This window comes from Ambystoma mexicanum, chromosome 11 (assembly GCF_040938575.1).
Source record: "Ambystoma mexicanum isolate Mex_15411 chromosome 11, UKY_AmexF1_1, whole genome shotgun sequence".
In the NCBI taxonomy this organism is placed as follows: Eukaryota; Metazoa; Chordata; class Amphibia; order Caudata; family Ambystomatidae; genus Ambystoma; species Ambystoma mexicanum.
Window position 1 is genome coordinate 336,094,365 of NC_090934.1, and position 25,593 is coordinate 336,119,957.

The 25,593-nt window shown below is 42.4% G+C and overlaps 1 protein-coding gene across 3 annotated transcripts in view; it reads left to right on the forward strand.

Annotated features, from left to right (window-relative positions):
* Positions 1 to 25,140, forward strand: part of SCMH1 (Scm polycomb group protein homolog 1) — a 1,232,539-nt gene extending 1,207,399 nt beyond the window's left edge. For all 3 annotated transcript variants that reach the window (XM_069623049.1, XM_069623050.1, XM_069623051.1), the window contains one exon: positions 9,350 to 25,140. In XM_069623049.1, the coding sequence (XP_069479150.1) occupies positions 9,350 to 9,475 (126 nt within the window). In that variant the 3' untranslated portion in view covers positions 9,476 to 25,140. The remainder of the gene's footprint in view (positions 1 to 9,349) is intronic.
* The last annotated feature ends 453 nt before the right edge of the window (positions 25,141 to 25,593 follow it).

A 25,593-nucleotide genomic window follows, 5' to 3' on the forward strand; every position in this document is an offset into this window, starting at 1 on the left:
GTCCACAGTGTCCGCAGGATACTGCATAGAACTCCTAGAGCGTCCCCGAAACCACCCTCCAGGACAAAGAATACACTCCTTAGACCACCAGAAGATCCTACTCGAAGAGATTGAAATTCTTCTTGCAAAGGACGTGATAGAACTCGTGCGCCCAGTATTGGAGTTACGGCCTGCCAACAAGTATGTCAAGCCCCAAAAATTTTGCATGACTACTCTCCAAGAGGTAATTCCCCTCCTAAAAAAGGGGGATTACATGGCAACATTGGATATGAAAGATGCCTATTGTTCCCAGCTCACCAGTTCAAGGTATTGCCCTTCGGGATAGCCTCGGCTCCAAGGGTATTCACCAAGGTGGTGGCGGCGGCACACCTACGCACTCCTTATCTGGACGACTGGCTCGTCACGGGGGAGACCCCAGTAATTTGCAGGACAAACATTCAAAGAACTATCGACCTCCTCTTCAGGCTTCTCCATAAACGAGAAAAAATCAAGTCTGGTGCCCAGCACCTCCAAGCAGTTCCTAGGAGCTGTTCTAAATACTCAGGAAGGGTTGGCTTTTCCTTCAGAGGAAAGAATTCGGAATATACTACTGTAAATTCCGCAATATCAAACCGGTCGCCAGATAACAGTACGCAAAGCAATGCGTTTGATGGGCATGATAGCGTCATGTATTTGCCTGGTTCCCCACGCGCGCCTGCGCATGCGTCCCATGCAAGAATGGTTGGCGAAACTGTGGTCTCAGGCAAGTGGTCAGTGGGACGATCTAGTGGTTGTTTCGCCAACACTTTACAAAGCCTCAGACAATCTATCCAAGGGGAAACCCTTTTACGATCCCGAGATACAGGTGGTAGTCACGACGGACGCATGCCTGACAGGATGGGGAGTTCACCATCTCCACCACACAGCTCAGGGTCTCTGGTTTCACACAGTGGCCAAGAATCACATCAACCTGCTAGAGCTTCTGGTAGTTTTCAGAGCACTTCAAGCGTTCGAGCCCCACCTATTGAACCTGTCGATGCAGATCCGGACAGACAGCACGACAGCCATGTTCTACCTGAACAAGCAAGGAGGGACTCGTTCGCCAAATCTGTCCAGACTTGCCCAGAAAATGTGGATATGGGCACTCAGACGGAACATCTTTCTGTCATCTCAACATGTTCCAGGGGATCTCAATTCTCTAGCGGAAGCTTTGAGCAGAGATCCCCTTCCGGAGGAACACGAGTGATCTCTACACAGAGATATCGTTGAAGATCTCTTCTCTCAGTGGGGTTTCCCCACTATAGACCTATTCGCCACAAGTGAAAACAGACAGTGCCCAGGATTCGCATCCAGGTTTCCCCAACCAGACTCCCTGGGGAACGCCCTGTGGATGAACTGGTCAGGGATGTTTGTGTACGCTTTTCCACCAACTCCTCTCATTAGGAAGGTGGTGAACAAGATGAACAGAGAGTCGATGACGCTCATCCTAGTTGCTCCCATGTGGGCGAGACAACCGTAGTTTCCACACCTACGCAGACTCTCGGTGTGCGATCCCATCAAACTCCTGGGCTGGTACAACCTTTTGTCCCAGCACCAAGGTCAGAAGGTGCATCCTCAACCCAACTCCATGAACCTAGCAGCATGGCTCCTGAGGTCATAGAGTTTGGACATCTCAATTTACCACAGAGGTGTATGGACATCCTAAAAGAGTCTAGGAAACCGAACATGAGGCATTGCTACTTCGACAAATGGAAGAGATTCGTTATCTGGTGCCAGTATAAACAGATCAACCCAGTTGATTGCACTCCTTCCACAATCGTAACATACATGCTCCACCTGCTGGAAGTAGGGTTGGTTTTCAACTCACTAAAGGTACACCTGGCAGCACTGTCGGCGTACACCACCTCACATAGCAAGGTGTCGTGGTGGAAGGTACCCGTGGTTAAAGCCTTCATGGAGGGAGTAAAGAGACTTCATCCTCTTATATCGAACCCACCACCAGGATGAGACCAGAATGTGGTTCTATCTAAACTCATGGGCCCCCCATTCGAGCCCATGCATGAGACAAGTCTCAAACACCTGAACTATAAGACTGCCTTCTTAGTAGCCATTACATCCATAAGAAGGGTCAGTGAAATTCAGGCTCTGTCAGTGCAGGATCCTTTCTTTACTATTCATAAGGGTAAGCTGGTTTTACGGACACACCCTAGGTTCTCACCTAAGTTTATTTCCTAATTCCATGTAAACCAGTCCATCGAGCTTCCGGCTTTCTTCCAAAACCCACAAAGCTCGGCTGAGGTTAAATTACACACCCTAGATGTGCGTAGGGCAGTCCTTTACTACGTAAACAAGACCAGACCGCTTAGGAAAACAGATCAACCGTTTGCCTCCGTAGCCACAGGCAAAGAGGGAGATCGCGTCTCTAAGGGTGCCATCTCCAAGTGGATTGTCAAATGTATCCAGTTGTGTTACTCTTTCTGACAAAACTTTGCCTTTTACGCCCAGAGCCCACTCGACAAGAGGCATTGGGGCCACTCTGGCTTTCATTGCAAATGTTCCCCTTGACACCATTTGCAAAGCAGATACTTGGAGCTCTATCCACACTTTTACTCAGCACTACTGCATTGACACCCATTCCAAGACAGATACTCAAGTGGGACTCAGACATTTATTTGCTCATGACCCTTCTCAAATCCCACCTCCTTCTAACACTGCTCGCTAATCTATGCACAGCATGTGATCTTAGCAGATTCCACAAGCCTCAGAAGGGATACATTACTCACCGTAATCGTATTTCTGATGCTTGTATCTGCTTAGATTCACATGTGACCCACCCTTCCTCCCCTCTGAGAGAAGGCGCATGGATGCTTGTAGTCTTATCTTATCTATCTTCTATCTGCTTGGATCATATGTACTCACGCTACTCCTCATGCTACCTCGTGTCAGAAAAAATACAATCTGAGGGTCCTAGACGCGTGAGGGATCATGGGTACAGTGAACGTCACACTAGGGATAGTATTACTGGCACGCTCTGTGTCGACGCCCAATTTTCGAGTTTCGAAAAACAAACTAATACTCCGCAGCTTCCACTAGATGTCGGCCTATGCACAGCATGTGAATCGAAGCAGATACAAGCATCAGAAATACGATTACGGTGAGTAATGTATCCCATGTCTGTTTTGTCAATGTCAAGATGAAATGGAAAGGTCTTAGTTCTAGTATGTATATTATCATCCTGATTGGGTGAGACAAGGATTTTTGAAAGTAATCCACCCATGTGGATTCTGAGACATGTTGGATTTGTTTGAAAAATTGTTGAGACAAGCTTGACTCATTTATCACTTTCCATATGCGTGCAGTGTTCTTATCTTTTTATGAGTTCAAGCATATGTTCTCCATCTACTTGTAGCATTTGTGCTTTGTGGTGTCGAATCCAATTTTTGTAATTTGTTTTTAGAAGCTTGAGCTTTAGGTATCGGGTACAGATTGGTAAAAGCATCGCTGCCTCTTTTCTTTTCTGAAAAGTGCTGTTCTTTCCTTAATTTTGGGATCAAACACATGATTTCGAGGCATATGTTGTTTTTGCCTAGTATATACTTGACTCATTTTTTGCAGTATTTCATGCTAGACAGTACTGGAGACTGTATTCATGGGAGCACTATCAAAGGCTGCTTCTAGCATTATTCCAAATAGAGCGATATCATCTGTAGTCCATCGCACTCTATTGTTATTTGTCATTACGGAGTGACCCCATTTTGTTTTATTGGCCAATAATTGTCATTGAGGAATAAACCATTGCAAACAAAGCATATCGTGATCACTTTTCCTCGTTTGTTCGATTTTAAATTCGGAGGAGTATGAGGAAAGTGAATCACTTAAGTAAATGTAATCGATTATTCCACTGGTACCTCTTTTAGACCAGGTGTTCTGAGGAGGATAATATTTCGGACTAGATCCAGTCATCATATTGAAACCTCTTGATTTCATTAAATGGTTCCATAAGACTCTCCTCTTTTGTTCAGTGACTTTCAACTTTGTTAGACAGTGGAGATTTAAATCGCCCGCTATAATGGTATGAGCTATTTTGGGCACAGAGGTGATATAGTCTAACAGAGTTGACACATTTGTAAGAAACACTGATTCCTCAGTTCTCAGAGGGTTCTAGTAAAGATTAACTAGAGCGTAAAGGATGGAATTACTTGACACAATGGTTAATTGAGTATAGTAATTTGTAGAATATTTATGTATGATTGAAATGTTTGCACTAATTTTGGTGGCGGTGAGAAAGCCACACATGGGACGGCCTCTGGGGCCTTTAAGGGCCAAAGTGGCATGTAATTCATAGTTGTCCCATAGTATAGAGTTTGTGATCCATGTTTCCTGTAGCATTATGATGTTGTGGTCAAAGAGTGCATTAGCCTTGTTTCCGAGTAAGTGACTATATCCACATGTGTTCCAGGAGACAAGGGATATTGCATATTTCAAACCTTTTGCTCTAGCTAATTTTTAGTTCTATCACATTGACTTTGGCATTTTTGATTTGTATCACATTCAGCATCTTGATTGACATTGCTAAGGCACCAAGTGGAATTCTTTTTGGGGCCTTCTTTTGTAAGTGGATTTGACATAGTGTCATCTTGTGATTCACACATGACTAAGAAAACCATTGAGAATAGGACTTCTTTCGCATTCCATACCAGATTGTTGATCACTCTAGACCGAAACCATAGTCTAACAGTACTTCGTTGATTCAAGGCTATAAATTCAACTTGTTCTATGTCCGAACTGATGATGTAATTCAGGGAGTCAATACCAAAGAATAATTCCAGAATGCTTTGGCGGTTTAGAGTGTATTGAGGATATGGTTTAGGACGATAACTCACAAGCAATGAACCCAAATTGTGATCATTGGTTTTAAATTGTGATTTGTCCTGGGATGTTGGCGTATTTTTCTTAAGAGGTATCGATGTAGGTTTACCTGTTTCAGCATTGGTTTTAATAGGAAGCAATGATTTTATCATGTGGGCTATTTCTGCCTCTTGACCTTCGTTATGATTCATCAGTATGATATGCAAGCCTACACAAGATGTTTTATTCAAGTTGGCTCGCATACTTTTGTAATTTCTTGAGTCGCACTTACTTGATTCATCACTATTGCTTTGGCGCACACACACAGATTAGAGGACAAGGAGGACTTGCCTGTGGATACAGGAACTATAAGGTCTCTTTGAGCTGAGCATTGGGCCATGTAAGCATCAACTGCTTTTCTAATCTCCTCCCGTCATGAGGCTGTACTTTCTTTTACATCATTTGACGGGTGAGCAGGCTGTTCAGATATTGGTGGATGAGTGATTGTTTTTGATGTTGTTTCTTTATGCGTATGAGTATGCGCATGAGAATTCACCACCTCAATCAATTCATCCAACGGTTCATGTGACGACACTTTTTGAGTGGAGAGGAAGATAGCATTTGGTTGTTGTTTGCGGGCTTGCGCCAGCAATAGATATTTTTTTGCAACGGCCGAAGAGGCTAATTGAGAGCTTGAGCTTGGTACATTAAGTTGTTTTATAAACTGCTTGGAAGCGGCAGTCATCGACTGTTTGGTACTCTTGATGTTTTTGGATTTTTTGTCACTACGTTGGATACTTTTTTTGATCTTGCTTGCTTAGCGATATGATCTTTTTTTTAAAAGATTGTATAAACTTCATTGTCCGCTGTATCTGTAGGGTTCTTATTTCCCTGTTTTTCCAGTTTAACTGGATTGGTCGGGACATTGGCAACTTGTTCAACAATGATATTTGAAAAGCATGGAAGCACTGGGGTACATGAATTAGGATCAGTGCTAAGATAATCATTAGTCACATTTTCGGTCGATGTAGCAGAATCAACCATTTTGTTCTGTTTTGATGTATTAGATTGGGTAATAACTGCGGCATCATGCAACGATAATGCAACATCACGTTTGGTTTGCCAGGTTACTACCAAATTAAGTAAATCAGTTTGGATTTGTATCTTGTCATTCAAGATATCAAATAGTTTCCACAAAATGTTCATGGTTGTTTGCATAGCTTCAAAGACATAATCACTGTTTTAGACACCCCCTCATACATCTGATGGAAGTGTGAGTCAACTTGCCTACGAGGTGTAGGATTTAAAAAGGATGATGATGACGCACATTGATTCTGGTGGGTGATTTCAGAGATGTTAGGCGAGAATGAAAGTTTCTCTGCTAAGACATGGTTGGATAGTTCAGTCTGAGAGTTGACTAAATCAATAGTCACAGGCACAGTGTTGTGTAATGCAGAAGGAGAGGTGGAGCAATTGCCCATGGCAACACTAGTGTGTGGTCTTAATTCCCCTCTAAGTACAGTGCTATCTGTTAGAGAAATGTCACATGCTGTAATTTCTATCACATCTTCCTTGGCATCTTGTAATTGTATCGGGGTGATTACAGCTTCAGCACAATTGTTATCCAACTGATCACCAATTGTGATGACAGTGGGTAAAGATGTTTGAGAATTAGTACAGGTCGCAATAGGTGCAGATGGAAAACAAAAGGTGCGAATGTCAGAGGAATTAATAATGGAGTTCTTTTTGCTGCCTCGCTTTCGGCTCCCAGAGGCTATTTTAGGTGTGGAGCAGGCGGGAGCAGCATTATTTGTTGTGATGGTACAAGAGTTATTTTCAGACATTTCTGTATTCTCTCTCGCACGTGCAGCCTTCCAAACATTAGGAAGCAAAGGCATTCCTGTTCTTAGAGTGTAAATATGCCTCATGGTTTGTCAGGAAGGATGCACGTTTGTACACCTCGGGAGTGGTTCCTTCTCCTGCAACCTCAAAATTTCAGAGGATAAGTTAGTATGAGGTTGAAGCTTACTTGAGTATTAGGTTGGGTCCTTAACCTGGGCTCAGGGCTCTAAAAGTATCGACCCGACGCTTCGCCGCGAACAGCTAACAGTACTTTCTGGTACTTCTGCAGTGCGCGCGCGAATGCGCAGGCGCAGCTGTATTTATCCCGCACAGCCTCGGATTGAGGGGGCGGGTTTAGAGGCAGCCAAGGACCTAAGAACACAAAGAAAGGACACTGTATAAGGGGCAGATTCAAGGTATGAATATGGTGACAAGAGGCAAAGTCTTTCAATGTTTGGTTGAAAAGTCAATTCCTTACTTCTCTTAAAGCTGTAGTAACACGCCGGTGTCGCAGTGAAAGAATTCCTCATGTGAACGATCCTTACGCAATCCTGCAGCCTTGCATGAAAAAGCGCCTAAAGTAAACAGTTGAGCTTGAGGGCAGAAAGCAGGGACAGCAAACAGTACTTTCTGGTACTTCCGCACTTGAAATCTTAGGTATTTCACACTTCTTGTAGTTATGGTGCACTTACCTGGACTGGCTTGTAATCCTGCACATATTCATGTTACATATACTAAGCAAATACGGAGCGTATGATCAGCCCAAGAATGATTATATATGATATATATATATAGGCACCTGCATATTTTTAATGTCGTACAAGTTGGTGATCAACTAGCCTACTGAACGGTGTCTGGCACAACATGTGAACCAAAAAGAGGAATGGTGAAGCAGAGAAGGGCTTGAGGTGTGTAGCAAAGACTTTCCTCTCTTTATCAGAGGGATGGTGGGGAACTTGGCATCACCCCTTAGTTACATCCAAGTTGGAGTAGTAGGTGGATTTCTTTTAGCTGCTTTTTCTTTTGTTGCTCTTTTTTTGCTCATCAATCTGAGGCATGTGCTAGTCATCAAACCTAGACATAGTGTTTAACTTACGAGTGTCAGTGCATAACCTCTCACAGTGCTATGCAATTATCAATGCTACATGCTAAGATAATCGTCAAATTCAACTCTGCTCCCAACTGCATTAGAAAGAACACTACTCCTCCAAAGAAATGCATATGTGCCCCAATCCGTGAGTTCACAATAAGAACAAATATTTTGGGGAAGGTGCTTTTGTGTAAATGGGCAACACAACTGTTATTCTAGTGGAAAAAGCAAGGTGGCATGCGTTCCCATCCTTTTTGTCACTGTGCCTAGGACTACCATAATATACACCTTATGGAGGCAAAGAATGCTCAGAGAAAGATCTAGTACAATCCATCAACTTGCATGGGTGTTGATTTACGATAACTCCACAGTAATCTTCCGCAAGCAGAATAGAATCCAGATGTGTTTTATATACTCAATTTTATGAAATGTTTACCGCTGCTGCTTCAAAGCACCGATTTGAAGAGAAGGCAAGTATGGTACTGTATGAGTCCTCAAGATGGATATGAACAGGAAGAGAGAGTATGGCGTACTAATTTCATATTCTTTATGTAGCTCTGAAGAGGAGTGTCCTTAAACACTTCCTGTATTTCTTCCGTAGAACGAGGACACTCGGTCCTTGAGCAATATTCATCACCAGGTCCACAGCATTGCCCCTTGTTGCTTGTACCACCAAAGTCGTCCTCATCATGGGGCAATGCCACAACTGGTTCCTGTTCATCTGCTGCACTCCGTTAAGATCTCCAACTGCTCTTCCCTTCTTCTCCAAACTAGCACTGCCTCCAATTGTGAAGGAAGGAGTCGGCTTGCTCACCAGTGTGCTCATAACACCAGTATGCCGGTTCACTATTTTATTAAACATCTTTCATATTAAGAGTGGAGTAAACTGCAACCTTTCACTGCCACTCTAAGCCTCCAAACAGTTTCAAGCAGGGAGTTCCAGCAGCACCTGCAGTTCCTTCACCAGACCACACATGAGAGGTCCACATTGGAGCTTTGCAAGACCATTTCCAACTCGCAACTACCCCAGTTCATCATGACCTTAATTTTAAGTATCCTCATTAAGCCCCTCCTTTGCAATGTAGAATTGCTCAGCTTGCAAAAAGCTTTCAACCAATGTGTTTGCTTACACATGTTTTTCTGAATGTAAGGCTCCATCAGTCTCTGCTTTTGAACAGAGAGGGTGTTTCTCTGTATCCATGTCCCATTCATACCTCAAGTCCAATAAGATTTCAGCATAAACCAATTGATGATTTTCAGGTTCCTTACAAGGCCTCATTAAAGTGCAATTGAGGGAGCCCTTTATAAAGCTGCTGTAAAACCTCCCTGAGGAAACTTGGACAAGCTCATTACAACACTTGCCTGAAATGCTTCTGCAAAACAAGCTTTTCTAGATGTGCATGCCAGAGCTGACAATGTGCACGTCGCGCGTGGATGGACACTCTAGTGTCCAATTTCTTGAAAATGTATAGCTCAGTTGTTTTTGTCTAGCTTGTGGATGTCCATAAACTGAATGAGAAGGAATATAAGATCAAATATTACCAGAGCTACTGCCATGAGTAACTTTTCTTTTTTTTCTCACCCTGGCAGGAAATCGATGGCAAAGCCTTACTTTTGCTGCGGAGCGACATGATGATGAAATACATGGGCTTGAAACTGGGTCCAGCATTGAAACTGTCCCACCACATTGATAAAATAAAGCAGGGCAAGTTCTGAAGTGGCAAAAGTCACCCTGCCTCCAAATGTGGCACTCCAGACTGTTTACACAAGCAAACACTCGGAGAAGCGGAAATGAACGCACACTGTAGAGTTACCCTCACAGAAAGCCTTTGGCATCCTAAGCAGGATCCTTTCTTTGGGTCTCTGAACGGCAGAGCACTTTTTGAGTGTGTAAGGAAAATATAAAGACAATATGTTGGTTCCTTCGGGGGACACACACTCTAAAATCATGAAGTTCATGATTAAAAAAAAAAAAAACTTTATTTGCTACTCAGTCAATGGAAGCTTTGGATCCTTTGTATTTCAAATGGAGGAAATGGAAAACTTGTGTTTTTACAGAATCTCTTATAAACCTTCATATTGTACATCCTCTACATCAATATTTCTTTCATTTTACCATACTGTACTTCCCTGCTTAGACCTTCCTATACTTACTACATCTCCTTCCTGTCTTCACCATGTTTGTGTGTTGCCATGACCAGGTTTTTGTGAGCCAATTGGTCATTCCTACAATTTAGTGCTTTTCTATGTAACAAGTAATGGCATTTTATACTCCCAGGCTATGATCAAGGCGCTTGATGTGAAATAGGAGTGCTTTATGTACTGCTGTACTGTCGATCCTTGCTCAAAAGCTCACAACCATGAAGTCTGACACTGATGGCTGCACTAACAGATGAGATCCAAGAATTTAAACAAGTTTGGGTCTTTGACCTTATTGCCCATGTTGGGAAAGTTTTCGCTTATGCAGACTTTGTTGTGTTTATACTATTAACACAATACCAGAAGACCTAATATTTGTCCTGATCCGGTTACATTTGATTTTCTGTTTCACTTTAAAGGCACTTACGTTTCAGTTGTATATGGTGCAACCCTAAGAATATGAACAGAAAAGTGACATTTATTTCCAAGAAAAACGTAATCATTAAAGCAAGAGAATGTTGTAATACAAGCCAACTTGCGACGAAAGCTGCTATGTAGCTCGTATGCATTTAGTCAATCTCGTTAACTGCTTTTATCATTTCATTCCTGAGAGAAAGCAATTAATTCTGCCCCTTTGGGCTATTGGAGGAGAGACCTTTACTTATGTATTTATTTCAAACATCTTAGAGTGGATGTACAATTGCTTTCTGGTGCACAGGTAGGACACATTATTGCAAGAGTGAGTTAAATGCATAGATCTGCTATAATTCCATTTCAACACTACAATTTGCCATTGGATCTTTTCAGTTTTAACCAGCGCCTTTTGGAGGATGAAAGCACTTGACTATAAGACACACCCCCCACAACATTCTACAGCTATCCTTATGTTATAATAGGCTGGTAGGTGTAATACATCTGTGGTTGTTATTTTCTCTATAAATTATGGTTTCAGAACATAACTATATATGTTTGCACCTTTCAGATGTTCAGAGGAATTTCTTGTTGGAGAGTTAAAATCATTGTTTAGTTGAAATGATTGCATTTTGTCCCCCTTTTTCTTTACACAAGATGGACTTTTAGAATGTGGTGAAACAGATTCTTAAATATTGTTCACAAAACGTCATAATTTTTCCATGGAAAATATGTAATGTTTGTGGAAAATGTGTAATGCTGTTTTCCTTTCAAATCATTGGATTGCGGTTTGCTTTGTTACACTAATTTTATTGATCACGTGTTAATGTTACTCAAGACTAACCTTTCACTTTCTCTTAGTTTTAAGCCAACTTCCCAGGATTCTCTTTTGCCCCTTTACAGCTTATTTGTGTGGTGAAACTGTATGTATCAAGATTGGTTCACCACAATATTTCCTGGACACATCACTTGTTTAAATATTTTGTTACCCTTTTGGTGTACAAGTGGAGTTAATGTGTCAGAATAGTACTATAACCCCATAAGCAAAGTTGTAGGATGATCTTGTTTCCCAGTGACGGGGTAATAGGCTCTGCAAGGTTCAGGGTATAAGTTAAAAGGAGTAGCTACTCTCAACAGATTAGGGTGGTCCTCTTTTGCTTTGAAAGGGGTCAGAAAACAAAGTTGTCTCATCACGTTGAAGAACACAACTCAAATGATTCAGGCCCAGGGGATCGGTGCAAAGCAAAAAGTTTCATAGTTTCTTCAAGTCCCAACAAAAGATGAGGAGCCAAATTAAAAAGTTTCACTCCTTACAGAGGATGTTGTCGTTCCTCATAGGGTCAGTCGGGTGAAGTAGTCCATTATCCTTATCTTGGGGCATGGATTTCCTCCAGCAAGGGACCCATGGTCCTCAGGCAGCTAGATGCCTTGAGGCACCTCCTGCTCCTGGGGGTTATCTGTGGAATGGTACATTGCAGGCTGGCAACAGTTTCCTGCCAGGATGGGTCCCAACTTGGTCCTTCTGAGAGGGTTTGGTGCATTCCGACAGGGTTTGGTAGAGCAATACTGCCCTATTTCATCCCCTGTCACCATTTGCTCCTCCCAGGGTTACTCTGGGCCTAATCTGGGCTGGCCTTTCTGTTCCCCATTATATATATCCATGCAGTCTTGTTCCTTCACCTGCCTCTGCGCTTTCCCCTGGATCATCGTGGTCCTCCAGAGCCTCCTTGTATTCTCTATCTAAATGGTGGGTTTCCATTATCTCTCTTTCCCTTGATGGTCTATGCCTCAGACCTTCTTTAGACTTCCTGCCTGGTCTCTCGCAATTTTAAATCTTGCATATATCAACTCTCATCCAATCTCCTTCCTTCTTCCTACTCCTCCTCACAAAAATCCTCTTTTCTCAGGTCTTGAATTTCCTTCTCCCACGTGATATCCCTGCAATGATCTCTCTCCTGTATCTCTCTTCTGGTATCTTCCTCTGTCCTTTCCTCTATATCTCTATCCAAGCTCTTAACTCATTCTGTCTCACAACAATATACTTTTCTTTGTCCTTTCTAATATCCTCTCCAGCTTCATATCCTCTCCCTCTTCTACTGCCGTCCTCTTTTCTTCGTTCCAGATAACATCCAGTGGCTCACTCACATGTGATGTCCCCTGTCTATGCTTCCAACCACACTCTATCTCTCTCCTTGACTCCAATCGCCTCCCAACACCAACTCTGTTTCTTTCTTCCATCCAATTCCTTCCCTTCCTTCACAAAGGATTCCCTTCCTCAATCTTAGCTAGAGCTCTCTTTTCTAAGAACCAATGCTTCTTTCCAAGGCTTCTCCTTTGGCATGTGCTTTTCAAATATCCACACTTGGGGCCTCACATGCTCAGATTTCTTCTTTCTTCCACTTCTCCCAAGGATTGACAATCCTTGTCTGTAATGGATGCATTTTAAAGTCCAGTTCCTTCTCCCCTTGTGTGCTACTTTGCATCATTCGTTGCACCTGCACTGCAGGGGCTGTCCTGTTTCCTGATCGGGCTATGCACATAGTGTCATGTGGTCTAGGGGGCCGGTGTAAGGTCATGTGAGGGCTGAGGTACATTTTGGATTCTCCTTTGGCTGTAGGAGTGCAAGGGATGACTGTTTGCCTCTGTTGTTTGTGAGACTGTAAATATTTGTATGGGGGGTATACACGGGTGTATTTACTTTACTTCCTGTGTTATTTTGATAGTTTCTCCATGTTCGGCGTGCCCAGACTTTTGCCGTGAGTTTTCAGACTTTTCTTGTGTGCCCACAAACCTGGAGTTCAGATCCAAATGGATCCGCAATCCCTGCATACACCAGAAAAATGGTGTTCCTGCACCCACAGGTGTTTAGGCAGCTGGGGGCACCAAAGGGAAGCCCTGGTATGTCCAGTTTGATAGCCCCAGGACAATAGGACTGGGATTGTGTCGCAGTTGCTTGTTCTTTCTCCTTTAGTTTCCTTCTTTCCTTTCTTGTGACGGGCACGGGAGTAACTGCAATAATTTTAACTACCGCTACTGTTGTTCCTTCTCTAGCAGTAGCGTTCCAAGAGGGTTTGAAGCAAGTTTCTACAGTCCAACTCAGGTGTTGCTTTATAATTTGATGTGCTAGTGATCAGCAAGACACAGAGCTGGTTCCTTAAATTTCATTGCATAGTAAGTGTTTGTTTGGCATTTTTCCAAACTTCAATATGATTTCTCAACCAAACAATGCAGCTGTTAGGCTCTGCATAACACAGGTTGACCTTAGGGAGAGGAGATCATTTGTTTGCTAAATTGCCTTTGTTATTTTGCTGCATTGATGCTAAATTGTAACACAGAACACTCCACATAGGCTTAGTAAATTGTGCTTGGTGACATTTTATTTGTGCTAATTTCTTTTGTTCAAAGATATGTAAGCTGTATCTGCACACACGGACTAACCATTTAAATAAAACCTGAAAGAACTTGACAAGAGACATTTCCAATCCATATTAGCTATCTTCCTATGTGCACCAAACAGTGAAATACATTTAACTGTACAAACAGGCCATACCTACAGATTGTATCTCATAATTGCTGTTTACAAAGCATGCCAAAAACACATGATTAAAATAACTGCGTGTGATCTAAAACATGTAGATACAATGTAAGAAACATTCTTAAATATGGTTCATACAGAGGCACCCGAAATGCAAAGGGAAAAATATCTTGCAAAAAGCGCACATTAATGTTCTACATAGCAAAGAAAAGTGGTGGAGTTTCTGATCATGGCTTTTTTTTCTTCAGTCACTTAATCAGTATTTTTGGATGTAAAAATCTCACCCCTTTAGTCAGACAGTAACCTAATGTGATCACACTTTGGATTTTTCTTTAAAATTCAAGATGTGGTCAGTGTGCCAAGTTGGAACTTTGGGTAGAAGGCCATCATGTCTTTAGTTGTGAAACCCATTTTATAGTGAAGTAGAGTTGGAGTAACTCATTATTGTATCAGATTCTCTGCTATCTAAGGCGCAGTGTTATGCATCTCATCTGTGGACACTGCCCAAATGTGTTTGGAAAACAGGAAAAGGGTTTTGGTTGCAGGGATCAACTTTAACCTTATGTAGAGTTTGTACGTCTTTTGATACCAATATTCTTGTCCAGCTGAGGTTTAGATCTCTTACCAAGGGTTGTCTTATATTTGGCATGGCTGGTCCCGAGCTATGGAACCTTCTTACTATCCAGATACGAATGGAACCCGACTTTGGAAAATGTCACAAAGGGCTTCAGACCTTGCTTTTCTAAGTGCTGTCACTTTTACAACATTTTTAGAGACAACCCACATCAGTAGAGCACGCTATATAAATGTAGTCACTAGTGGACAGTGTTGCTAATTAAAAGAACGAGTAAAATGCAGCAGTGTTTTGTTTGCCAGCTAAAGGCTTGTTAGCCCTATCTGAAAAACATGTATCAGTATAAGCTGTTCCAATTCTACATGATTTGGTTCAAGTGGGTCTCATCAAAAAGCCTAATTTCCAATCATTAACTAGAACTGTGCTACATGATATATACCATATCTGGCCAGCGGGTGAAACGTTATTACCAGTAGAATTTTGGGAAAAGTCTATCTATGCAGGCTTCACCTTAGCCCTATAATATATACATACATAGATATGAATAAATATATAAAGTGAGATAGTCCGAGAGATGGATATATAGAAAGAGAAGAACATTTAAAGAAATTGGCATTGTTCTTTAGAGACTCCCACAACATTGTGAATTTTGGCTGAATACTGGCTTTGATGAAAAGATCCGTGGTTCACCTGGCGATATATTGTATGGCTCAGCTTCAGAGGTAACATCTGTAGGATAATGTGGTGCAATAGGCACCATTAATATCGGAGGGAGTAGCTATTCATTTGCGGGTATCAGTGAGAAATGATCCTTTGTGTTGTAATGTCATGAACATCTCTTAATCTGTAAGAATTTTGACATGTTCACTAAATCACTGCTGTTTTCTGGATACAGTTTAGCAGAAATGTGTGGTAGGGTAATCTGATAGTGAATCCATTGCTGGTATGTAAGTGGGTCACAATCCATGTTAAGAGAATGTGTCGGGGCAGCTGCATGACTAAATTTGAAAAACTATCCTGCAGCACAGTGGCAAAGCTACCACCCCCTTAAGGTTAATGATAGATCAGCTGCCCCACGTGGGACTACATATTGCTGTCTGAAACTTGAGTTGGATAATGTGAAATGTCCTATCTGTAGGGTAAAGTGTTGATAAATTATTGAAGGCAATATTAGCTGTAGAATGCTATGATATATCCTATGCTCCCTATACTACTTGAAGATGCATCCCTTTCTATCGGTAGTTTATAATGGAGCTGCTTATGTTAAGGCATCTGTTTCCTACAGTAATTATGCAGTGGTGACTTATCTCTCTGCATCGTACATATACAAAGGTCTTGTATGCACACCAAAGTGCTTTTTTGGAAATATAACACCGTAAACTATAAATTGCTGAGTGCCATGTGTAAAGTGGCATTTAAAATTGCTTGGTTTGAGAAAGTATGTTAGCTTCTTACTCATATACAGACCCCAAGCTTGGTTTCTCAACCCTGCCACAATATGCTAGGTGATTTCAATATCTGGTTCAATGTCCCTCACAACCCCATGACGTGAACCATTCTGGACAACTTGGAATCCCTTCCTCTGGCACTACTAGTGTCCGGCTCCAAACACTCAGCAGGCCACACCCTAGATGCAATCTGCAGCTCACTTAAACGGATAACCATGCTCCCACTAGTCCGGACGGACCATGCAGTCATTTTCTTCACTCTCTACCATTGGCACTTCATCCTCTGACAGCAGAACACCCCCACCCCCCACCTGCTCCCTTCTATAGAACAAGTTCATAGTAACCACAAACCTGGCTGATTTTCTGCTTGATTCTTGCTGATGGAGAGTTGACCAGTGGAAGGGAGTGACCGATGCCTGTCTGAAGTTCTTAGCCCTATGACCCCTATCAGACCCTCGTCCATCAGACAGAGCCTCTCCCCAGATGGTTCACCACAGTTCTCAAATGTCTCAAATCCCAGAACCACATCCTTGAACGCAGATGACGGGCACACCCATCGCAGTACAATAGAACAGCTTATGCCCAGCAGCTCAATGCCTACAGGACAGAAATATGTAAGGCCAAAAAATCATTTTACTGGAATAGAAGCACCAATGCCCCACCTGTAGGGAACGCCACAAGATTATCTTCGAATTCCAGGCCCCTCTTTGCACCTCCTCCCCATCTCACACCCAAGCACTCTGTGACACTTTCTCTGACCACTTCCACAACATAGTCCTGGATAGAAACCTCGCCATTGACACTAAAATAGCATTGTTCCCGCCCCATCACCCTGCATCCATGTCTGGGCTCTCAGACCCCCCTCCACCAGCTCACACTTCTATTCCTGCTCTCCTATCTCCCACCCAGAATTTCAAAAGCTACTAGCTAACAGCTGTCCCTCAGTATGCCCTGCAGAACCATTCCCATCTTCTCTTCTAAAAGAAATCTTATCCTCAACCTCTTCCAGCAACATCGATCATTAACTCATCTCTCACTTCAGGCATTTTCCCATCAGTTTTCAAGACCTTATACTTCAAGCTCCTGCTCAATAAACCAACCCTTGACCCCCTTCTACTAGCCAACTACAGACCTATCTCAAACAACCGTTTCATACCTAAACTAATTGGCCAAACTACTTACACCCAGCTATCTTTTCTCAGAAACCTGCCTCCTCCTCCTCAACCCCGCCCAAGCTTCACAGAAATCAATTTCTGGATGACGACTAACCACCTCCTTCTCAACCATGGAAAATCATGATCTGTGGGAAGACTGCCCTCTCCCGCAGCCTACCGATTGACAACCCTCCATAGGCCCACCCCCCTCTACCTCCAGCACAATAAAGAAACTTGGATGCACTATGGACTGACATCACATCACCTCAGTGTCAAAACACCTGTTATCTACACCTACTCATTCTCTGATGCATCTTCCCATACCTGACCTTCCCACACAGTCGCCTCGATCACTGCCAATTGTCCTCTCACTTAGACTATGCCAGCACCCTACACCTGGACGCCCCGCATCACAACTTGGAAAACTCCAAGGAGTTCAAAACACTGCAGCATGGCTCAGTCTTGCCCTGGGCCCCAGAGAACACATCACACCCACCCTCTGTGTCCTTTACTGGCTGTCGATCGGGTGGCGATCCACCATCAAGGCAATGTGCATCACCCACTGTACTCTGCACAACACTGGTATATACAGCACAAGCTCAAACCCTTTAAGCCCATCAGAAACCAGAGATCAGGCACAGATTTCCTCCTTGTCATCCCAGTCGCTAAATCGACCAGAATAGGGGGATCCTCTTTCTCTGCCACAGCTCCCACCATCTGGAACTCTGTTCCGTTAAGAAAAACCCATGCATAGATGCACTCAAGATCTTCCGGAAGACACTCAAGACCTGTCTCTTCCCTTCTGCATCTTGACTGACCTAGTCCACCCCCTGGGTGAACTATCGCACCCAGGCAGCTAGGTGGGGCACTGATGAGCCACCTGAGGAGACAACAAGAAGACCTATCACGCACAGAAAGGATTCTAGCCGATCCGTATGATGCAATCTGTTAATCCACATCTCAACTAGATATTAGCCTTGACTCTCTGGTACGAATAACACTCCATTTCAATGAAAATTAGCTGTATCCCTCCCGGACATGGCCACCCACCCGCAGAAAGTTGCAATAATTCACTACTCGACCTCATATTGCACATCACCTCTGCCTATTATTTTGTTGGACTCTGCCACTAGCATGCAGCTGAGACCAACAAAATAAATTCGGTCCAGCATGGCAAATAATCGGTCTCCTTGACTTGCTTACTCTCCCAACAGCCTATCCAAGCACCCATCCCGTAGCCAGATCTCCATGAGTCGGTAGCAGGCACCGAGCCTCCCCTAGCTATCTTCGTACTGGCTAAAATGCACACACTAATTCTAAAATCCTCTTCTCAATTCTCACACCTCGGACTTCAGTCTTGCCAAGTGCGTTCTCCAACAGCGCTTTGAGGCCATACCACTCTTCCCCTCATATTATTCCAGTCTTCCCTCCACAGTCCTTTTATCCATATGCTAGCAACTGCACATGTTTCGCACAGCATGTAACATTCCTTCATGCACCTGCATCTTTTTATTTTCCCCCCTCTTGCACAAAATTGTCATCTGAGGTATAACTGCATGAAGTCGGCTTGCAATGTCTGGGCCATGTACAGTCTTGGCTCTGTGACTTTTCCCTGATTCCGTTTTGGCTAAGAATTTCTGCTTGTGCGCCAGTTGTTCCATACAAAGTAAGTTCATGTTTTTTTCCTCGGACTACAGATATATTGAACACTTTTTTCATACACATCCAAAGGCTGCTGCCAGGGGGGCTTCTTGGGATCCAGCATGGGCTTGCTTCTCAGCCTTCATATCGGGGTGACTCTGAGGTGTTGCCACAGATTAATCTCATGATGTTTCCAGAGGGCTGCCACAAAAGTCAATAATGGAGTCAATGAATGAGGCCAGCTAGGTGCCTTACTGGTACATGCAAAGAGGATCAAATGAGGTTACAATCAGTAGCACTGTTGAGTGGTGTTTAGGAACTCATGCGCAAACCACTTCAGCAGATGCAACCTACAACTGCCCAGAAGACTGGTAAATAGTATACTCCCCTTGAATATCAGAAGACTGTATAACCACTCCAAGGTTGCTAGGAAGAGACATGACATTTGTCAGAATATCCAACCCATTCCCCCACCCCCACTCTGGCAATACTTAAGGAGTACACAATGGATAAACCACTGGACACAGTGACACACTACTATAGGGGTATTTGCAGTGGTCTGTCAAATGATTGGTCAGGATCCAAGAAACTTCCTCCAGCGTTTCTACAGTGAGACCTTTTTTGTTTTTTTTTGGTAGAAAATCACGAGCTTGGTGAGCCACTCATTTTCCAGGAACCACCAGTCTCCCCAAGGCAGCGGCCACCATTGTTAATATTAGGGATTTAAGGCGGATGCATCCGGGGGGCATTTTACTGTGAATATCCCTCACTATTCCAGATCCGACTCCCACATCAACAGGAGTGCAGAGTCTAGCAGATCAGTCCAGGTACTTTTAACCATCAGTTGTCATCTTGCAGCCTAATTCTGTAAGGTTTACAGAGATTATCTGCAGGACCCATACTCTGTTCAACATACCTGTAGGAATCGAAGCTAAATACAGGGCAGCCAGTTTGAGAATGTCTTCATCATGTTACCCACTAGCCCAGTCTTACTTGGTGGCTCAACTTTGTCTATGGGCAGATCTCCACTCTTGGCCAACCTAAACTCTGTGGGAAAGAAGATTTACTTCAGTGCATCATTTTCTGCAGGCCCATCAATAGATACATTCCTGGACATTTGTAATCTGGCCATAAAAAGAAATGATCAATGAGCTGGTGGCCCTCTGGACATTTGCTAAAATGTCCTTGCTGTGGTAAACCAATTCGCTTTGCATATGTTAGGTTCTGATGTTTACAACAAAGGCATTGTGGTTTGTGGCATATATATAGTGGTGGATTTAAGGAGGTCTGAAAACTCCCAGTCCTTAAATGAATGCACAAAATATAGATCTTGACCTGCACTTTAATGCCAAAGACCTGATCGATCCTATCAACAATCCGTTGAATAAATGCAAAACAAACACCATGAAAGCTAGATCCTTGACTGCCATCACCAAACCCACCCCAAAGGGTTTACTCTATCCACGTCAATAGGTCACGCGTCTGATGCACAGTCATGGTTAGTTCAAGGGTTTTGTGATTTGCATCAAGAAGATTCAGCTAGTTGCAACTGCCAGGAGAGATTTTCTTTTAAGAACTTGCTCCCCCATTGATCAAAATCTGACAAGAAGCAGAGAAGGTCACAGGGTGACATTATGGCCTGTTCAACTAGCTCATGAGTTTGTTCGTTGTTGATGCAAGTGGTGAAGGAAGGGCTCACGCTTTCTCTCCCATAAACTCCCTATTTTTTCCCATTCCCTCTCTAACTTGATTTTGTCAGCTGGTTTACGTGGTTTCTGGGGGCAGGGTTATGAATCTTATGGAGATCATCAAGAATGTTCTGACCTCATAACTCTATCCAGGCTTAATTTCATATTTCAAGGTTGAGAAGAAATGCAAAATGGGTCTCCATCTTGAACCCCTTCAATGTTGTTTTATTGGATGTAAGTGCCAAAATGCTCACTACTGTACAGGCTTTGGCCACCCTCCAGATGAGTGACTGGTTGTATGACGTATATCTGAGGAGCGTGTACTTTCCCATCCCTCTACAACTCCACTTGGAACTGTTTTGTAATGCTCGATTATGGCCTCTGCCCTGCCAGTTTTTTTCATATCTGGGTGCCTGGTTGCACTGATCTTGTTTTTGGGGTGCACAAAAGAAAATCTAAAGAATATAGCATCAGTCTTTTCCTCTATTCTTTTGGTAAACACCTCAAAGACCACCTTCTCTCCCCTAATCAAAATATGCTTACTTAGTTCTCAATGGACTCTACTATAGGGACTATCTTCACCCACTTAGGAACATTTTTAAGCTGCTTGATTGACTTGTACTCTCCTCTGGGCCTCTTCCAGAGTCACTTCCAAGACAGTTAAATATGCTGGGTCATCTTTCCATACATATGTTGGTAGTTATTTTTTAGCCTGGCTGAAGATGCATGTCACCCATCTACAATTGGCAAGATGCCTGAATGAAAACCTCATTCCACTCAGATGTGTTGGCAAAAGGAGACTGTCAGCCACAGGAACCCATCCATTCTGGGCACACAAATCTCTCTCACCACTGACCCATAGGTGGCCTGTGTTGGGTAAACTGCTGTTTCATGACTTTTGCACAAATACTGACCTGCACAGCACATATTATTTTTGGAATTTAAGCCATTTTGTTGTCCCCTAAATTCTTTCTTTTGTTGGTCAGAGGTTTCTGTGTTCTCTCTTAATGGAATGTATAACTTTCCTTGTATCGTACTTGAAAACAATGTGCAACCTGACTCTGCTGCAATGCTACCTAGCGATAGAATTGGGAAAGTAGGCCTCCCAGCATTAGATTTCTTTAACTGCTGCTCACCTGCCTGGAATGTGCAGTACCCGGGTCAATCTCTTGAGCAGGATAAAACATTTTGTGAATGAACTGGAGCTTTACGCACAAGTAGCATGTCAGATTTTGTGTGTGCTGCTTCTTCTCCCTCCTCACCACACTTATTGGAACTGATTCAAAGACCCCGGATGAGAGACTTGCAGAATTATTCTGATCTATGCTTTTCTGCCCAGTCACTATTGACTTTCAGAGCTGAACAATCTTAATATTCTCCCTTACTTCCTTTTTGGAAAACTCTACAGGTTCAGCAGCAGCCGTGGGGACTTGGAACTGGATTGATTCGGTCTGTCACTTGACAACCTGACTATCCAACTGGCTGCCAGGAAGGTCTCTTCTTGTTCTCTTCCAAGGTAGGATTGGCTCGCCCAATGAGGTGGTAGGAACATAGCTGGTGGTGGAACACTATGCATCGACATGTTTCTTGTAGCGTCTCCTGCTTCACTTAACTCAATGGTTGTGTTTGCCTGTTGCTATGCTCCTCTTGCTTATTCTTGTTCTTTTACTGCCCACAATGGCATGTTTCTTCTTTCTCAGAATTTATTATCCACAGATTGCAGTGTGGTTCTTCATACAGTTCACCAGTATATTTCTGGACAAGGGGGAAAAAAAAGAAATTAATTTTTTTTCTTTCTTTTTTTAAAAATGAGATGAGGAAGCAGAGGATTGCCCCTCTATATATTTTCTTGCTGCGCGCCTGACTTCCGTGTGCCTGACTTGCCACCAAGATGGCTGCACGCAAAGGATATTTTGTTAGGTTCTTTTCTTTAAATCAACGTTGATGATAACGCTTGCGTTGCAGCTTCATAAGATGCAGCTGCTGTAAGTAAAGCTTCCTCCCTCTCTTATATGTTATAATACACTGTACCTTTTATCGCCGTCTTCAGGATTATACTGTCACTTGTTTGGTCACTTGTTTTTGACTTGGACTGCTTTCCGGTGCTCATTTCTCTTCCTCTTCGGTTAATATCTGCGTACGAGCAGACTGAGGATCCTTGTCGCCACGTGAAGTGACCACGTACATGGGAGGACTTTTATATGTACTTAATTTAGTAGTTACATTAGGAATTAAGGGGATATGAACGGAGCAGTGGAGCTACGAGTCCTTCTCCTTCAACCGCTGGCTCTCCACTCGCATTCCAGCCCTCACGTTCCTATTTTGGAACCCTGATCATGGATGCCAGCAGATAGTACAAAAACACACACAGAGGTATGCTGTTAGGAGGCTCTCCCCAGTGGGATTAAAACAAACGCAGTCAGGGCCAAATCAGCTTCCATGGATGAATGAATATGTTCCTCTCAGAGTTATCTCCGCCGATGCCACATGTTCCACCTTTCAATTATGCCCTTATCCTAACTCTTATGGCTCTTACTCCTCAAAGCATAGGACAAGAATACCTTTGATGAACCTTGTTATCTAGGTTTGTGTTTTCTGTTTTGCAGGTTTCCTCAGTGTTTTCTTTTTTGCAGGTTTCCTCATCTCTCATGAATTTCTTGCTGCTGTAATCTCTCATTAGCATGGAAAATGAAGACAGGACCTACCCATAGGGACTGCTGTGTTACTACTCGTTATTCCCATTTCACCCTAGCCCCTACCCCCCGCATGACTCCTCATGTGCTTAGTCTTCGCAGTCCTTGTAGATTATAGATAAAGGCTGACTAATGGAGTCAGGGAGCGCGTTAAGGCATACATCAAGGGCATGGTAGAACTATACGCTCAAGGCTCTGAATCTTTAATGTGTTACAACATATTCTTTCACACACTATGGAGAGTACAAACCAGTCATGTACCTGTGGTCCAGCTATTACATTAGTGTAGGAGAATAGGGGCAATGGATCAGGAATGCAGTAGTCCATACGGTGTGTACGTTGTGTTTCATGTCCTCGACTGAAAATAATTACTATTAATGGTCTGTGTGAACACTTTTGGAACAGCTATGCCTTTTAAAAATTCACTCTCATTAACATTCATTCTGGAATATATGTAAATCTAACTAAGGTGTAGCAATAGATGTTTTGCAATCCATTAAAAAAAAATATGTATTGACGTTTTAACTATTTATATTCCTTTATCTGGACTTGATTTGCTCATAAAATACCTGTCCTCCAATACATCATTCTAGGATGCGCTTTTTAATGCTTTGTAGAGTTAAGGTTATGTGATTGGCAACATCTTATGGAAAAACGAAAGCATACATTTCTATTTTAATAATTGAGATTTTAAATTCATGGCCATGAACGTGTTCTAATACCCTTATGTGTATTGGTTAAATAAGACCTTTTTACACCTGCCCCCGTAATATCTTCCCTAACCCCCATCGCCCTCCAGGAATAGAACTCCTATTGGTATGAAGTAACATTTCAGAGTGGTGGTGCTTTTTGGTAAAAACAAAGTGGAAAGGGTGGAAAAAAACGGGATGCTTGGGGGCTTTGCCTGAAAAACACAAAAGAATAAATGCACTTAAAAATTGTTACTTTTTGCTGACAAAGACTCCAGGCCTTTCACCTGAATAATAACATGGTACCCTTAGGAGAGTCCTTTGAAGAACAATGTGGCTCTGGAAATTATCTTCTGGTTAATCACCTTCTGTCATGTTTATTCTGTACAGTAAACATCCATATTGTTTCCTACATCCTGTTTCAGCAGTAATAACAATATTCACAGTGATGGGTGGGATGTTTCTGATTACATCCTTACTGTTGTTTTAAATATATGCTCTTAGCACATTTCTAGAAATAGCTAATCCTCCATTTGGACACTGATGGCTCCTGCCCAATAAGTGGAAACACTGGTGAAAGAAAAAGCTCACTTCAAACAGCCAAAAGAGCAACACATGTACATGAAAGAATGTCTTTTCTAACAGACGGTGCCTGAAAAACACTTTGTTTGCATCAATTGGACATGTCATTGCCATTTAGATATGTCTAATCTTTGTTTTTGTCATGTATGCCTTTTCCCGTCTTTATCTCTTCTCTCGTAAAACTATAAGCACACTGCCTCACATCTCATGATCATTGCTATTTTATGCCATGAAAATTGTTTCAAACTTTCTTAACAGTACTTGTCAACCAAGCCTTGTTTAGCCTGGTGACTCATGATTTCAAGTCAAAATGAGCTATTAAAATCGAGTGAAAAACCAGCAGTCTCAGAATGATGCAAACGAAAGATTGTTGGTTGAAAGCACTGATTTGTATATGTCCCTGAAGAATGTAGAAACTTTTATTTTATTATTATTTTTAATGAAAATAGAAAAATATGTTTAAAGATAGCTATTTAAGGAAAAGAAATGTATGAAGTGCTTCGGGTCTTCTAATGCAAATGTCTTTTTCAACCAGAGGAAAATATACCCGAGGTGTTAAGGGTACAGTTGATTTACTCACCTAGTGTAATGCTGCAACAATCCTTAATGAAACTGCCTGCATTTTTGTGTCCTACTTCTTCATGCAATTTCTTCATTTATGGATGCACAACTTCGGAGTACTCTCTCATAATCTTGTCAGATTGTCAATGTGGGCCTTTTGTGTCAATATATTTTGTCATATTCTGGTTTGTTTATAAATGATGCAGTCTCAAATAATACCTAGATTTCTTTTTGTTTTAAAAAGATAAATCCATGTTTCATTGTTACATTGTGTCCTGAGTGTTCTGTTTTTCTGGTGGTTTAGAGCTGGCTTTAGCTTAATTATCCAGATGGACGTGTATGGGGATATGAGTAGCAGTGTATTTGACCCACAATCGGTAAAATAAGTCATTCATCACAAGGGTATCCTTTTTTTAAAGACACAGACAGACCAGCATTCACATTTGCTTGAGAATATCAGTAGGCTGCTCGCTTCGTTGCAAAAAGCTGACAAAGTCTAGACACAATTTCCTAATTATCGATGGGTGATGTGGGTGTTTTTGTGTTGTCGCCAAATGTATTGTTGTTAAGTAGTGCTTGTGTAGTATGTAGGTGCTGACCACTGATCTTGTTTGACTCCTAATTTCCAGGATTAAACCAACTTCAGTTGTCAAAGATTTAATTCCATGTAATTTATTGATTTGGGAAAGTTTGGCCAGGCAACTAACACCAATATATGA